The following is a 15,830-nucleotide window of genomic DNA, read 5'->3' as shown; positions in this document are numbered from 1 at the left end:
AAACATAATGCCTTGGGCTCCTGTGTATCAAACTGGTAGCTGAAAAGCATGAAATTAATTCTAACATTACAGAAGGGCACAGTGCAGAATAACAACAGTCTCGGCATGGGAGTATGCAGCTTACAGCAGCATGGACCATGCTGTCATGTGGCAGGTGGTTTGGAATGGAAGAATCTGGCTCAGAAGAATAAGGAGGTTAATAATTAGAAAATCGCACCATAAAATTAACGTCTGCTGGAGCAATCTGATCCCCAAAGAGGCCATTACCATGGGGACTATGGATGAGCTTTGAAAGTAATAACTATGTGGTTATTACTTAGCAAGCCCTTCTTTTCCCCCCTCCAGTGCATCTGTTCAGAAATCACTATTGCCTTTGCACCAGAGGAACAGATGCACAACAAGAACTCTGCTGCCTGGGGAAGCCACTGACCCTGGGATTCCTACTCCATCACCCTCTGTCTGATCCCTTTGGTGATACTTACACCCACGGACAAGGTGAAGATCTCCTTGATCTCCCATGGGGTCTGTTGCCTCCAGTGACATACTGTGCATGGCAAAGCTCATCTGACTGCACAGACCCAGCTCCAGAGACCATGTAGTACTGAACACAGAGGGACATTGACAGCTGTGTGGCTGCTAATCATCCACCTACCCATGTGTGGGGCATGTCTTCTTGCCTGCCTGAGAGTCTTTTGTGGTGCCAGCTAGCAGGGAATACAAAGCACAAGAAGCTGAAGCCGTCCTAACTGTGTAAGAAAGTCAAGGTCCCTGTCCAAGTGGTCTAGAGGAAGGCCATTGGCTCACTGATCTTGTCCTTAAAACTGTGAGGTTTGTTTCCCCATGGTAGCTGTTTTCCCCAGTAGTTTTCTCCTCATCTGTTTAAAGTAGTGCTGTGAATGTTTTGCAGCAGTGCTCCATACCATGGGATCTGATGACCTCAACTGCATTAACATGTTTATCCTCTTTACCCCTCAGTGAAAGTTAAGTGGCTTCTGCCATCTCATCCATGGAGTCCTCAATTGGCTAAGCACAACTTTATCCTTACTCTCTCAGTGATCTCCAATACAGCAATCAGGTTACTTTTGGTTTCTCTGATACGAGATGATGTCTGCTTATTGGAGTTTTTAAACAACTCCAAGGAAAATAACTCATTAACAGATGGGAAAATAATTGAATTCACAAAGTAAAAACTGAAGTAAACTTAGGAAAGCTATGGACATCCTCTCACAGGGGAGTCTGCTGCTCTTACTTAGACTGTTTCTCTAAAGCTGACAATTCATTTTACATTAGCAAATACTTTAGGGAGATTCCATGTGCTGCAGACTCTGCAGTAATAAAGCTAGATGTTAGTAAATAGTTAATGTTGTGGGACACTGGGATGCCAGCCAAATACTCTCATTTTCTTTAATGTTTTCTAAGAGCTTGTCTGAAAGGTATTTGCAAGCAACACAATACTTCACAGATTGAACTTCTTATGGCTGGCATTCCTCTTTGTCCTCACATTCCATGCACTGCCTGTTTGTCTTCCTCAACATTGCTCTCCAGACCTGACATGTTACAGTAACTGCCTCCAAAGCTTTATTTTCTTGTGTGATCCTGATTCAGAAGCCTATCATCTTAAGGCATTAATAGAATTCCTCTTAAAAATGACTCTGCTAAAGTTTGTGCTCACTAGCTCATTAGTTCAAGAAACATTCACTTCAGATAACGAACTATCCAAATTGCTGAACCCGATATACCTGGTCCAAAAAAATTGAGTCCTCCATCTCATTCAGTGGAGACCTTCATTGACTTGTCACATGAATACGAGTCTAAATTGCCTTCTTTGTTTAAATCTCTCTCCTTGGACGGGCTTCATCCTCCTCCTTCTCCTGCCACAAGCACCAAGTACTGGTTGCACTCACAGCTATTCTTTCTCTCATACTATGCAGATGTCTGTCCTCTTCACAAGGTCTGGATCAATTAATCCTTTCCAAGCCAGTGTATCCTTAATTAGAACTACCTCTATTATCTCCAGTCTTAAATACTACCCCTGGCCACACACACCAGTGCCATTTCATTTCATAAAGACTTTGTTATGTATTTCTCCAGGTAGAACTCATAAAGCTTGTTAAATCTTGGCCTGGGAAGTTCAGGTTCAAGCACATTAAGCAACATATATAATGTGCCAATCTCTGTAATAAACCTCATCCATAAAAGGATATGTGGCAATCTGCAGAGCTCAGAGAACTGAAAAGCCTTGGAGCTCCTTATAAAGTAAGAAATTACAAATGTCTAGTAAATTAGGCAGCAAAACATGTTGTTGCTTCACTCCATTTTCTAAATAAAGTTTGAGCATCCCCATTAGCAGACATTTGCTAGCAGCCCAACGGGTTTGTATCTAACAAGACATGCATGCAAGAAGAAACAATACTGAGATCAGGCTTTAACTCCACCCAAGAGCAAAACTCAGAGATGCAGTAGGACACGACGGTCTACCTGTGCTTGTCCGCCCGAGTGCAGCGGTGGGTGCGGCGAGGTCTGGTGGTGTGCCGGGTGTGCGTGGAGGTGCGAGTGGGAGTGGTGGTGGGGATGGTTCTGCTGGTGATGAGGCTGAGGATGAGGATGGTGTGCCGGATGCTGGTGCTGATGTGGGTATGAATGATGAGGTGGCAGTGTCTGGTGCTGATGAGGATGTGAGTGCATATGATGGTGTGGTGTCTGGTCCTGTCGCGAGCTCATCATTTCCATCATGTGGCCCATGGTGTTCATATTCCCGTTCGACATGGCGGCAGGATGATGAGTCAGTGCTGCCTTCAATCTCTGGAACGCAACAAGGCAGAAAATTCAACATTCGTACATGGTGATCTGACCAATCAGAAATGCTGTGGCAGAAACGGTGCCCTGTCCTGTGTTTTGAGGTTTACTTAGTTTTTCTCTTGCTGTTCTTTTGCTAAAAGGCATCTTACTTCAGTTTGAAAAAGAACATATTCTTGGGGTCTAATCTAGTTTCCCACTGCAAATATTTAAAGATTAAAATGTCTGAATTGAAATTTAACAGTTACACATTTCCTACTATGCTTCTGAGGAAATATAACTCTCTCTCTTTGGCCAGCTAAGGAGAGTTACCTTCAACAAGCTTGTATTCTCACAACTTTTAAAAATGAAAATATGATTAAAATAAAGACACAACAAAATGCCCATCTTGTTTTTACTTCAGATATTATTAAAAGACTCATTGAAAAATATATTAATATTTACATGTTTTTCACATTCTGTTGTACTAGTACCCAACCTGTTCTTTCATCATAAAGAAGGGAAAATAATGAGGATGGCCTCAACCTGATCCTCCTTCTTTGATGAAAATTTCAAGTGTGGGTTGTCCTTTCATCACATGCTAACCTCTCTCTGTTTTATATGCCACATGTCACTGGATTGGGCCCTGGAATCTGACCTGAGCAAAACTTTCCTTAGTAACAGTGGGATTTGTTCACTTTTACCTGAACAGAACTAAAAGACAGTGGGAAAGGTTGAAACATTTTGGACTGCAGCATAGTGCCTTTGTGTACAAAGGATATTGCGGAAATACAGAGTAAAAAAGTTCCCTTTCAGCACAATTACAGGGTCATCCCAAAGCCGTGAGCTGTACTGGCATACAAACACCTTGCTGGTGTCATCTGACCCTTGGACTACTGAAATCACTGGCCTCCTACAAGAGTGTGCCAAAGGTAGAGCCTCACAGATGCCAGCTAGGAGAAGAGTTTCTTCCAAACCCATCGAAACCTCCTTCACATCCATGGTTCTGCTTCTTGCTCAACATAGAACATTATCTACAGGCAGCCACCCAAGACCTCTTTAGCTCTATATTTTCAAAGAAGTAAATTGATTTACTCTAACTAATGCAAGTAATTAGCAGAAAATGTTAAGATAAAAAAGAAAGGAAGGAGGTGCATGGTATCACTTGATGCCAAACCAGCACAATTTGAATAACTCAAAAACTACATCATATCCAGCCAGAGGATAGAATGAATAGCAGAGGACTCATCTGTAGGAGATTTCACCTGAGTTCAGTCAGATAAAAAATGCAGTGTAGGAGCCAGAGAGGTGAATGGTAGGAGGCACAGAGGTGAGTCTTTCCCCATAGCAATATCTATCTGTTGGTCACAGATGATTGTCAGAAGATCCTATAAGCCAAAAAATGACAGCAGAGGAACAATGGCCAGGCTGAACTGCATTTTGGTTCTGTCTTTAAAGAAAAATAGTGACTGACAGGACTCTCAGAACCTGCAGATGGGGAGTGCAGTCTATTTTGTATTGAAATAACATCTGGCTGTTGCAACACTGCAAGGCCACAGGTAAAGTCTTCTATTTTCAAAGCTGTTACTGTATTGTGTTTGTACAACTGTTAGTGAGAAAGGAACAAATTCTTAAGGGAAAAAAATAAAAGAAAAAATAGAGGGAAAATAGAAGGTTGTGGAAGGCAAAAGAAGTAACATTCACTTCAAAGTGTCATCCTCAAGTTTTTGTATCCACATATTTTTTCAGACTTCATGAAGGTCATTCTACCAAGACACTCTAATAGATCTATTAATCTAAATTTGGTGGCTTCTTTCACTAATAATCAATTGGCTGACCAAGACTTAAAAAAAAAAAACATTTATATATATTTGCAAAACACATTAGTATACAAGTTTGTGAGAATGAAGTCTAGACTGATGTCTTTTAAGAAGTTTCCTTTAAAAAGTCTATCAAACCATAACTGATATGGTTTGATAGACTTTTTAAAGGAAACTTCTTAAAAGTTTCCTTTAAAGGATGTGTCCCATCCTGACAATCTTCTCAAAATGAGAGATCAAAGGTGACAGTGAGGTTAAGTGCCTCCTCTACCTCTGAAGTCAGAACAGAGGGCAATCTAATGTCAATAGCAGTAACCCATCCTGGGCATTAAATGGAGGACTGGAGAAGCTGTTGTCCTTAACTGTTGCTGAATTCAAATGCTACCATGGTTACTTCAAGCAGCTCCTCATAATGCTCAGAATAATTGGTATTACCCAGGAGCATATTAGGAAAAAACAGGGAAAATGCATCAATAAGTCCAATCTTTCTCTGTGTCATGTTTCTTCAAAACTCACTAAGATGTTTTTCATGGAGCTGAGCCACCATGCACATCTAAGACAAAGCACCAACAAAACCTGCTATAACTTTGTTTTCTGAATCTAAATGCAAAACAACCAAGCTCTCATTAGCCAGAAGTTTTATATGACAAATACCTTACAAAATCTACCATGTCTATTTGTCAAAGACTTCTGAAACTGAGCTACAGTATGTCTTCTAAACTGCAGACTTTCAAAGCAAAAAAAAAAAAAGAGGGAAAAACTTAATCTGTGAATAAACATTTTTTTTTCAGCTGTAAAAACTGAAGCTTGCTAGTGTGGTGAAACTTCAAGGAGAATAAATTATTTTGTTTTCTCTCTGTAGCCCTTCTACCACATCCATTTATTTGAGATAGCAAATCAAGAGAGACAGTGAGAGGTCTGACATGCAGCTGGTTTCAGTCAGTAGGGGTCATTTCCATTTGGTCTGTGTATTTTACAAGCTCCTTGTTCACTGTTCCCAATGGGAGGGTGGGCCAGCTGCCCTGGATCCCAGTCCTGGTAAGAAACCAGCTCTCTACATCATCCTGTCCCAGGGCAGCAACAGCCATTGCCTCCCTTTAACTTCATGCTTAGATCAGCTCCACAGCAGCGAGAGTCCTGTTCATGCCCACATCTGGAGCAGCCTAAATTCTCCAATAACCAGTCACTGCTGCCAATCAGAAACATTCAGGGAGCAATAAACATTTTTTTTTTAATTTGGTTTTCAGTGAGATCAATTGTTTTCAATGTTTCAGTTAGAGCAGAGGGAGGGAAAATCACCAGAACTTTAGGTAAACTCTTTGCACTGAGTATGTGTAGTGCTTGAAGGGCAGGCTGCAGTTTTGTTATTGTTTCTTTCATGTGTGCTAATTGCAAGCAGCTGTTTTAGTTTAGTGTCAAATAAAATGTGATGGCATAAAAATTGAGCTTACTGGACTGACGACACCACCAAATCCCCTCTAGAATGAAATGGTAACCCAAGATCCAATTCTGCAGCCGTTCAGTTTTTTCAGGAACTGTGTGACTGACTCCACCAGAGCCTGCAGGGACCTGGCAGTTTGCAAACTGGGACTGAAACAGAAGACTTGCTACTCAGACCTGCTTTCACCTAAACATAAAATATCTGCTAACCTCATACCAGAGATTTTTAGGGCACAATCCCATTTTTTCTCCCTTTTATAAGGCAATTTTAAAAAAATCCCCACCAAGCCAAGAGGAAATGGAGGTCCTCACCTTTCATGACTTTTGGCCCTTACTGATTATTTTTATTATTTTATCAAAGTAACATAGTGGCCAACATCAGTTATAGCTGATTTCCACTCAGTCATAACATTTCAATAAGTGAATGTGAGTGACACAGACAGCAAGAGAAACCTTTCATAGAGAGCAGCCTGCTTTGCCTCTGATCAAGTGAATAAATATAATTCCCTTTTGATCCTACAGGAAGTCAGAAGTACATCTACTGTCCTCTTCTGAGGAGGAGAGGGAAACAGCGGGTATTGGTGCTTCACAGGTATGAGTGTTGTGTTCCCTGTACAGAACACAGAACTGTTCCTTGTGGCAATGGCCCTAACTGACACATTTACTCTGCAGCTACCCCACTGAATGCCATATGAAAGCAACACCTCAAAGAAGTTACCCTTGTACCTGGAGTATTGGGGTTTTTTTTGGAAACAAGAGAGTTTTCACAGTGCTTCTTCCACATAAAGACTGACATCATGGTGCAGTTCATTGCTTGATGCTTCCTTTTATCAACATAGATTCTAACTTATACACTGAACATCTTTGGGCAAACCCCAAATCTGTGAAAAACAGCCTTCAAGCATTTGAGATCCTGAATGAAAAACAGTATCACTTTCCCAAATACTTCTGCTATTCTGGATCTTGCTGCTTTCTAATTTTCCTCAATTGTGACATGTATTTCAAAGCTGGCTTGGTTTTTGCCCTTTCTTTCTCAAAAATTGTTAGCAATAAACAAACAGCATTTTTTTCAGTTTGTTAAAAGAAAAAAAGCCAAAACCAACCTGTAAATTTGGAGGTTGCTTTTCCCACACTTAAAAATGCAAACAATTTTTTGGGTTTCATGTGTATATTAATACTTATAATATTTAATCAATATTTATATTATTTATATAACATTATATTTAAAACAGGCTATACATGTTTTATTCCATAATCTGTATATGACTATAAAATACAACTTTCTCCATTCATCTCTCAATTGAGAAATGATAACAATCTTAAATTTTACAGGTGCTCTGTGCTTGCATCAAACAATGAGCTATTATAACACCCAGCTGAATTTTAGGTTAGGACAGACATGGAATGCTGGTTTTGAATAGGATTGAATTGTTCCAAATAAGTATGCATTGCTGCACTTAGAAAAAAAGCTCTCTTCCCTCTGGTCTGCATGCCCAAATCCCACTAAATTAGAAAGAGACAAGACCAGCTGCAGTATCTAGTTAATGTCTGGTATATTCTTATCAGGAAATTATATCAGACCCTGGAAGGCACATGAAATATGATCTCAAAGATATTTTCTTGCACTACTGACTGTGATTCTAGTCTCCATAATACAAGGGTTTAGTAAGTTCCCCACAGGGGACAGAAAAGTCTAGAGAGGGGTGGGAAATCAGAAAGGATTACAGACATCAAGCATCGCCACACATCTGCAGTTCAGTAGCAACCTCAGAGTGATGATCGTGATTAGCCAAACTTCATGGCAAGCATACCATTGACTTCAGTGTCACTAATACTGTTTTCTCATCTGCAATAGTCAAGCTTTCCTTTTAACTCTAAGCATCATACCAAAAATGAATATACAGAGTTAGGCCAGGGACAGCTAAAGCTGTGAACAGAACTTCACCCAGTGCATTTCAGAGCATCACACAGAATTTTATCCTTTCCTTTAACTATGACTGCAACAAGAGAACTTAGCATAAATGTCACCCAGGTCTTTTACACTTGGCTGCTGACAAGCATTTCACAGTGTAAATAACAGAAACCACTCTTCACAAATGTTCCATTTGCATTCATAAAAGTAAATTGGAAGCGATTCATCTCCACTCAATAAGCAAACTGCAGATACGAGCACATTTCAGAGACTGGCAATTAGAAAGTCTCTGATGCCACATTAAATGCTTTCTCCTACGTTTCTTGTGCAGTAAAATACAGTCCTGCCTATTGACAGAAGGAAGAGTAAGATGTGTGAGAAGGACATGAAATCCAGAACTGAAGTGACACATTACACTAATGTAAAGAGAAAAGTGGGATACATTTAATTCACAACTTGCCAGTAAACAGTGCCAAATTGCTAATCTTCGAATTATTCTCAGGCTGTTTGGCAAATCTGAATTATACTTTCCCCTCCTTTTGTGCTTGCTTCCCCACTTAGTCAGATTTTGTAACAACATGAACAATGGATCGTCATCCAGCCTTCAGTGCAGCTCAGCCTCTAATAAAAACAACAAATTTTCTCCCTTGTATTTCCAAATGCAAACTGAATTAAACTTCAGCGGAAAGCAGCAAGAATCAACTGCAAACAATCAAAGCAGCAATAAAACTAATAGCACACTGCTCAAGGACAGGTCAGCTGCGAGAGCTGCTCCAGTGTCCCTGAGTGGGGGCACGGGGGAGCTCTGAGAAGTCACACTGCCCGCTGACATCAGCCCCAGTGATGGACGACTCTCTGCATGACTGCCAGTTTTGAGTGATCCCATGCAGGTCGAAGCCAGGGTGGCCCAAGGGTATTCTGTTGGAACTGCCATCTTCTGGTGATGGCGTTTCATTGAGAACAGCCACGGCTCCAGGGACAGCAGAAAACATAAGTGAGTTTACATCCCAGCTCCACCCAGCAATTTCCTTCTGCTCATCTCAGAACACCTTGCAAAAGAGATAAGTGCCAGTATCTTTGTGCAATGTACCACCTTTTTAAGGATTAGAAAAAGACTAAATTCTCTGTTCCTATTCTACATGCATTTTTAATGAACAAGTAAATTATTATCAAGGCAGAAAATACACTGAAAGCATGGTTTATATTTCTCACCATATACTATTTCTTGCATGAATCATTTATCAAATCAGTATTAAACAACTGGATTTGATTTGCACAGGAGTCAGGAAATGTAAAGTTCAAAAAATCAAACCTCTAATTCCCACCAAGTCTAAGTCAATCCCTCCATGTGTATCCATGACAAGAGATATTTAATTATGTAATCACACAAAAGACAGCAAAGTGATTTATTACTGGCAAATGGTGTCATATAATTTCAACACACAATACCAATGGAAGGATCCAAAAAATACAACCGACTTCTGACAGATTTCCCCACTGTGTGCCAGAGTCCAAAAGAAAAGCAGCTACTTAGCTGCTACCTACCCCTGGAGAGGCCAGTTTCTGACAGCAAAATTCCTGACACTTGGGGATTAATTACCTGCTTGCTGGTTTTGTCTGGGACAGACCTAATTGTCTTCATAGTAGCCACTATGGGACTGTGTGTTGGGTTTGTGCTGAACACAGTGTTGATAACACACTGCAACATTTTTGTTATTTCTGAGCAGGGCTTGCACAGGGTCAAGGCCTTTTCTGCTTCTTGTCCTACCCCACCAGCCAGCAGGATGGGGGTGCACAGGAAGCTGGGAGAGGACACAGCTGGGGCAGGTGATCCCAACAGACCAAAGGCATGTTCCATACCATCTGCTGTCCTGCTCAGGATATAAAGTGAGGGGAAGTAGAGGGAAGAGAGGGATGCTCAGAGTGATGACATTTGTCTTCCACAGTGACCTTAATGGTTGATGGGGCCCTGCTCTCCTGGAGATGGCTGAACACCTGCCTGCTCATGGAATTTAATTAATTCCTTGTTTTGCTTTGCTTCTGAGTGACTTTTGCTTTACCTATTAAACTGTCTTTATCTCAATTAATGCATTTTCTCACCTCTATCCTTCTGAATCAATCCCCCATTCCACCAAGAGAAAGTGGGGCTGAGTTGCAAGCTATGAGTAGGCAGGCACATATCAAATCACCATTCTTGTTCTCCAAATAGTCTTTTGCTAACTTAATCCTCCAGGTTAATCTATGGGCTAGTCCATGCATGCTACACTGTCACCTGTGGAAAACACAGAAAAAAGAGGTGGCAATAAAATCCCTCAGTGTTAATCACACACTGTAAGACACTATGAAAACTTGGGCTTAAGGGAACCTGAGTTTGTATGCTCATCTTCATGATCTATTCTCTTAGATCTGTTTTAAAGCTCATTCCCAAGGTGAGGCACCATAGATTCTTTCTTCACATTGGACATTAAGCATTTTTAGCAAAGTATTTGGCAAAGGGGTTGCAGCTCAGGTCTTCCTCACTCCTGCAAGAAAATGCTTTAAGTTTCTAAAATCATGTTTCCATGTTCCAGGACAATGCAAGTGGAAAGTGTTTGTACAGGCTTGCATTGCGATACATATATATATATATCTTGCCTGAGAACAAAATGAACATTTATGATTTATTTAATGGGAAAAGTGGGAATTTATTTCAGAGGAAGTTGAGGAATTTCCCATACAAGCCAGATATAGAGCAAATCCTCAAATCAGGGCACTCTAACACTGCAAGGAACACTAGGCTTGCATATCTTAATCTGTACTCAGAGATCAGATCAGATGGGATTAGCACTGCAAAAATTTCTCCCTTCAGAATACTGCTCTGAAGCCTTGAGACCCCTTAATGTGTACTTCAGCTTTTTGACGACAGTGCAAATTGCTTACTTTCCTTCTCCCTCTCACGAGCATAAAACACACACCAAGAACACAAGAAGGGCAGGTTCAAAGTCTTTCCTGTCAGATGATTTCTGAACTTTCATCACCCACCTCTCACTAAGGCTGATTATGATTAAGTCATTCATATTCAAAGAAAAATGCCATCCAAGTACATAAAACTTGGGGTTTTATTTTTTCCTTTCACTGGTGTGATTTTTGAATACTCGTTTTTCCTGGATTAAACCCAGCACGTTTAAAGGGCTACTAGCAAGCCAGAAATTGGATACATGCGCACTTAAAAGTCCTTTGATTTCGTCCCAGATGTGCAGTGCTCAAGGGCGTACACACACACACACACACACACACACACACACACAGAGCACAGAGGACACGATCTGGTCTGTAGATTTTGTTTCAAGATTATACCAACGAGACTCTGAAATGTAAAACTGGAGGCCTGACCACTTACAGCCATTAGAGATCCCAGGGCTCTCTGTGAAAGAGTATTGATGTTCATTAGCCCCTTGGCCTGACTGGACAATTCACTGCAGGTAATTAGACATTGTCTCATTACCACGCAGTTTCAGGTGAAGTTTTTTTTTCTTCTTCATTTCTAAAGGTAAGCGATTCTTGAAACATTTTTAAAGCATTCATGGATTTTTTTTTCCTGAAGAAATGACTAGAATATAAAGTACAGTACAAGGACATATAGAATGAGAGGGTACTTATGGGCTATTTCACATTTTTTAAAGCTTTATTTCTTCATCTAACCCAGATGAAGAATGAAAATAGCATTTTAATTCACAGACAGCTTTCAATTATCTAGCTGTGAAAACGGAATGTCTAGTGGCTTTTCAATACATGCACTCCAGTACAGCATGTAGTAGGTAGACACAAACCATAAAAAGTGTGAACAGGTTAGTTTAGTGTCAATTTTCACTGTTATAAAATGAATGTAATTTATGCTGAGAGTTATACGAATGGATATCATAAACATTCAGCACAGAATACATCGGTGTTGATAAGTACTGTCCTATTATGCCCCCATGTAAGGTCTCTTATGCCCTTCCAGGTTTTCCCATGTTGTCCCCCTGAGTCCATCCCTTAAGCTGCTTCCCTCCATCTTGCCCCTTTTGTTCTCCACCTGCAATGCCATCCCCTTTGTTCATAGACAGCTCAAGTTGCTGCCTTGTTTTTCACCACTTCACATGTATCAGCTGCTTTCAAACAGTGGTGTCTTGGGTCAGAAGCATTGAATTTCAAAGCCACTTGAGGGTCCAGGAACAGCAACATCTCAAACCTCTACCAGATACCAGCTGCCTACTCTATCAGTGCCACAAGGTTTTTTAATACACTTTGGGATAGTTACAGTGTGAAACAAGAGAGAAAAAGAATGAAGCCGTCAACCATTCTTTTTTTATTGGAGTTGGTGATTTATACTAATGGGTTTTACTTTGTATTTGAAAGGGCTACGAATGCATCCTCACACACTCCCCATGGCTCAGTTGACAAGCAATGGCTTAGTAAAATGCAATATATTAGCAGCTTACTCTGTTGCATGTGGCATATTTACTCTTTGGCAATGCTGCTTTTCAGAGCAATGTGGCAGAGCAAACCAAAATAACCACCTTCCCCACCAAAGGGAAGGATGCTGCCTGCTTGGTAAGCCATTGACTCAACCTGTCATTTCTGGACAGCTGGATTTGGCTTTCCCTTGGCACGTACCACAGGATACAGAACAAATTTGCACAGGTCAGGGGCCTGGCTAGACCCCAGTTTCAGTGGCTGTCTCACAAACAGGATTTCCTTTCCAGCACCAAGTGACAGGTACAGCGTATCCTGCAATTGCTTCATTGTGGACTCTTCCCTGTTCCTCCTGACAGTGGAAAGAGAGCATAAATAACCATCTAAGGCCAAATTCCTGAAAGGGAGTGCCTGTCTGGGGACAGATAGGAGAAGGGTCCATGCCGCAACCTGCACCCTGAGAGAGGTAGAACCTCCTGGGTGAGCACCAACCTGGGAATGGGGCAATGTCTTTACCAGACACTTCCTCATGTACCCAAAGCAGCTGCCAGCATCCTGGGAGGAGACAATTCCTGCACACCAGTTATCTGTTTGTGCTCACTGTCCTTCACAGCACAAATGAGTCTTCTGAAAAGCATGAGAGGGATCCAGTTGCTCCTGCTATTACCCTATCTTTCTTTTTAAAATATTTCTTGTGTACTTCTATGAAGTGAGAGAGAAAGGCATAAATACCGTCTTGTTTAACACATCTTCCTGTCTCCTCTCCCTGCCTTGCAGACAGCATTATACATCTTCCTGACACCACCATTGTCTGATTCATTTGACATATGCACCAGAAAAAAAATGTCATGTTCTGAACAAGAACATAACACTGTGATCTCATTCCCATCTCAGACTCTGCAGCACCTCCCATTTCTTGCTGTTTTAGAAAAAGCAGCAAGACTTTGCTGGACTGAGAAGCTTTTCCAGCTTGCTTACTGGGAAACTTACAGAGGAGATGGGTAATGGGAAACCAGACCAAGCAAAGGCACACAAGCACTTATACCAGCATGTTGGAAATCAAGGTAATGCCACAGGAAGTTCAGTTATTTACATCCTACTTAAGAATCTGAAGCAGTGAAATCTTCTTCATCTCCTGTTACTTAGGAATATTGAGGAACACAGATATTTCCAAAAGGGAACACCATTTTGAGAGGTGATGGCAGGGACTTTCTGTCTGTATGATGCAAATCCCTGATGCCTTCTGTCTCATCATTTTCCTCTCTTTTGAAACAAAAAAGTGTCAGGTATTACCCATGTCTGTGACATCAAAGGTTAAGATGAAGTTCTCCCTTTTGTCTGGCACACCAGCAAGTCAATGTAAGGCTTCCTGATGCTTTGTCTTATAGAACCATAGACCAGCAGAACTGTGTGTGTTGTAAAGGACCTTCAAAGATTGTCTAGTTCTGCCTCCTGCAATAAGCAGGAATATCTACCTTTTCTCTGTGTGTTTCACCATTCTCATCATAAAGAATCTTCTTCAAATCTTCTTCCTGCTATCTGGTCTAAATGTACCCCTTTTTAGTTATTAGTCCTGTCACAACAGGCTCTGCTATGAAGTTTGTCCTGATCTTTTCTGTGGTCCCCTTTTAAGTACAGGAAGGCCACAATAAATTCTGCCCAGAGCCTTCTCTTCTCCAGGCAGGACAGCTGCATCTCTCTCAGCCTGTAATAGGACAGGTGCTCCAGCCCCCTCATCATCTTTGTGGCCTTTGTCTGGACTGACTCCAACAGGCCCATGTCTTTCCTTGTGCAGAGGAACTCAGAGGTGCATGCAGTGCTCCAGGTGGGGTCTCATGAGAGCAGAGCAGAGCAGAGGGACAGAATCCTGTCCCTCGACCTGCTGGCCACGCTGCTTTGGGTGCAGCCCAGGATACAGTTGTGGAAAGTTTACATTCCTGGGTCATGTCCAGTTTTTCTTTCACCAATATTCCCAAGTCCCTCCTGGAGGGCTGCTCTCAATCCCCTCACCACCCTGTATTGATACTGAAAGTTGCCCCAACCCAGTTGCATGACCTTCACTTGGCCTTGCTGAACCTCATGAGTTCCCATGGCCCCACTTCTCGAGCAAGTCCAGAGTCCCTCTGGGTGGCATCCTATCCCTCAGGAGCTTTGACTGTGCCACTCAGCCTGGTGCCATCTGAAACCTGAAAGTGCACTTGACCCCTCTATCTGTGACAGGGATGAAGATATTAAACAACAGCCCCTCCTGCTTGATTGCAGCCCTCGTTGTCCCTCATGTGCAGCTTCTGTCTGAGCCAAAGGTCACAACTGAGAGGTGGCTGTGCGCTGGCAGCTGAGACACAGACAGTCTTGCCCCAAAACTGTGCCTCTGCTCCTCTTTCCCAGTGAGCCACAGGAACGTCTGCTCTGCCTACAGTCTTAATAACCCATTAGCGGCCTGGCCAAATGAGTGAACCTCTCACTGCTACTTCTCCTTGGAGTTCTGCCAAAGGACAAAAGACCAGGGGCAAGGAGGGTTGAGACAAACCAAATCAGGTGCTTGGGTGGACAGGGGAAGGGGAAAAGTGGGAGAAGAATTGGAGAAGAAATGTTGAGGCAGCTATTTTTTTCATTTTTTTCTCTGCAGTTAAGGCATTGACAGATAATTTATCATACATTTTGATGGTGCTCCAGCTGGCAGGGAAAAGAGCTATCTGTTTATTAATTCAATTAGCCTGCTTATTTATCAGCAGAGGGTGAGAAGGTGCAGTCACAGGCCAAACTGTGCCAGTCTCGCCTGCTGTCGGGCTGAGAGGATGACTCGGAGGGGGAACATCCTGCCCCCACCTCTCTGGCCGGTGTGCTCATCCCTGCATATCTCAGGCCTTCTGAGGTAAGAAGGGAAAAAAATAAAAAATCTAACAGCACACATTATGCACACCAGTGAATGTCCAAAGCAGGCTTACAGTCAAAGTCTCACAGTTTTGATGCCATCAGTTCCATGCCCTAAAAGTATTGGTTATGTCTGACATTCTGCTCAGAACTGAATTCTTCACTCAATTAGAACAGTTGAATACACTTTGAATTTTGAATTCAATGGGGAGAGTGTTCAAACCAACACATGATTACAGGACTGGGCTGCTGGAAGGGGTAGGAGAGGGCAAGGAGTGGGCTGCCCAGGTACCCACCAACACTTGTCATCTTTGAGAAAGGGATATTTGTGGAGGAGGAAGAAAATGTGTGTGGGGGGAAAAGGCTGGCTTTGGAATGGCAGAGAAATTCCCTGAGCTAGGAGGGCTGGAAAAGTGGTGAGGCCACTTCTTCATTCTGCCTATCTAGGACTATCAGTTTTCTTTGCCACTTGTTAAAAAGTCTCAGACTTCTGACTGTTGAAGCTCCAAATTCAGAACTGTTGCACAAAATGCTTCTTAGAGCTATCTGAGCTGAAGTGTTTCCAAAAACACAAG

The 15,830-nt window shown here is 41.9% G+C and overlaps 1 protein-coding gene across 3 annotated transcripts in view; it reads right to left on the bottom strand.

Moving 5' to 3' along the window:
• CREB5 (cAMP responsive element binding protein 5) overlaps nucleotides 1–15,830 on the bottom strand; it is a 257,845-nt gene that overhangs the window by 11,904 nt on the left and 230,111 nt on the right. For all 3 annotated transcript variants that reach the window (XM_071429255.1, XM_071429256.1, XM_071429257.1), the window contains one exon: nucleotides 2,479–2,802. In XM_071429255.1, the coding sequence (XP_071285356.1) occupies nucleotides 2,479–2,802 (324 nt within the window). The remainder of the gene's footprint in view (nucleotides 1–2,478; nucleotides 2,803–15,830) is intronic.

The sequence above is a fragment of the Agelaius tricolor genome, unplaced genomic scaffold, assembly GCF_023055355.1.
Source record: "Agelaius tricolor isolate 1412-34295 unplaced genomic scaffold, bAgeTri1.0.p SCAF_6, whole genome shotgun sequence".
Classification (NCBI taxonomy): domain Eukaryota; kingdom Metazoa; phylum Chordata; class Aves; order Passeriformes; family Icteridae; genus Agelaius; species Agelaius tricolor.
Note: the sequence above shows the minus strand (reverse complement) of the source record. Positions and strands in the feature narration are given on the sequence as shown.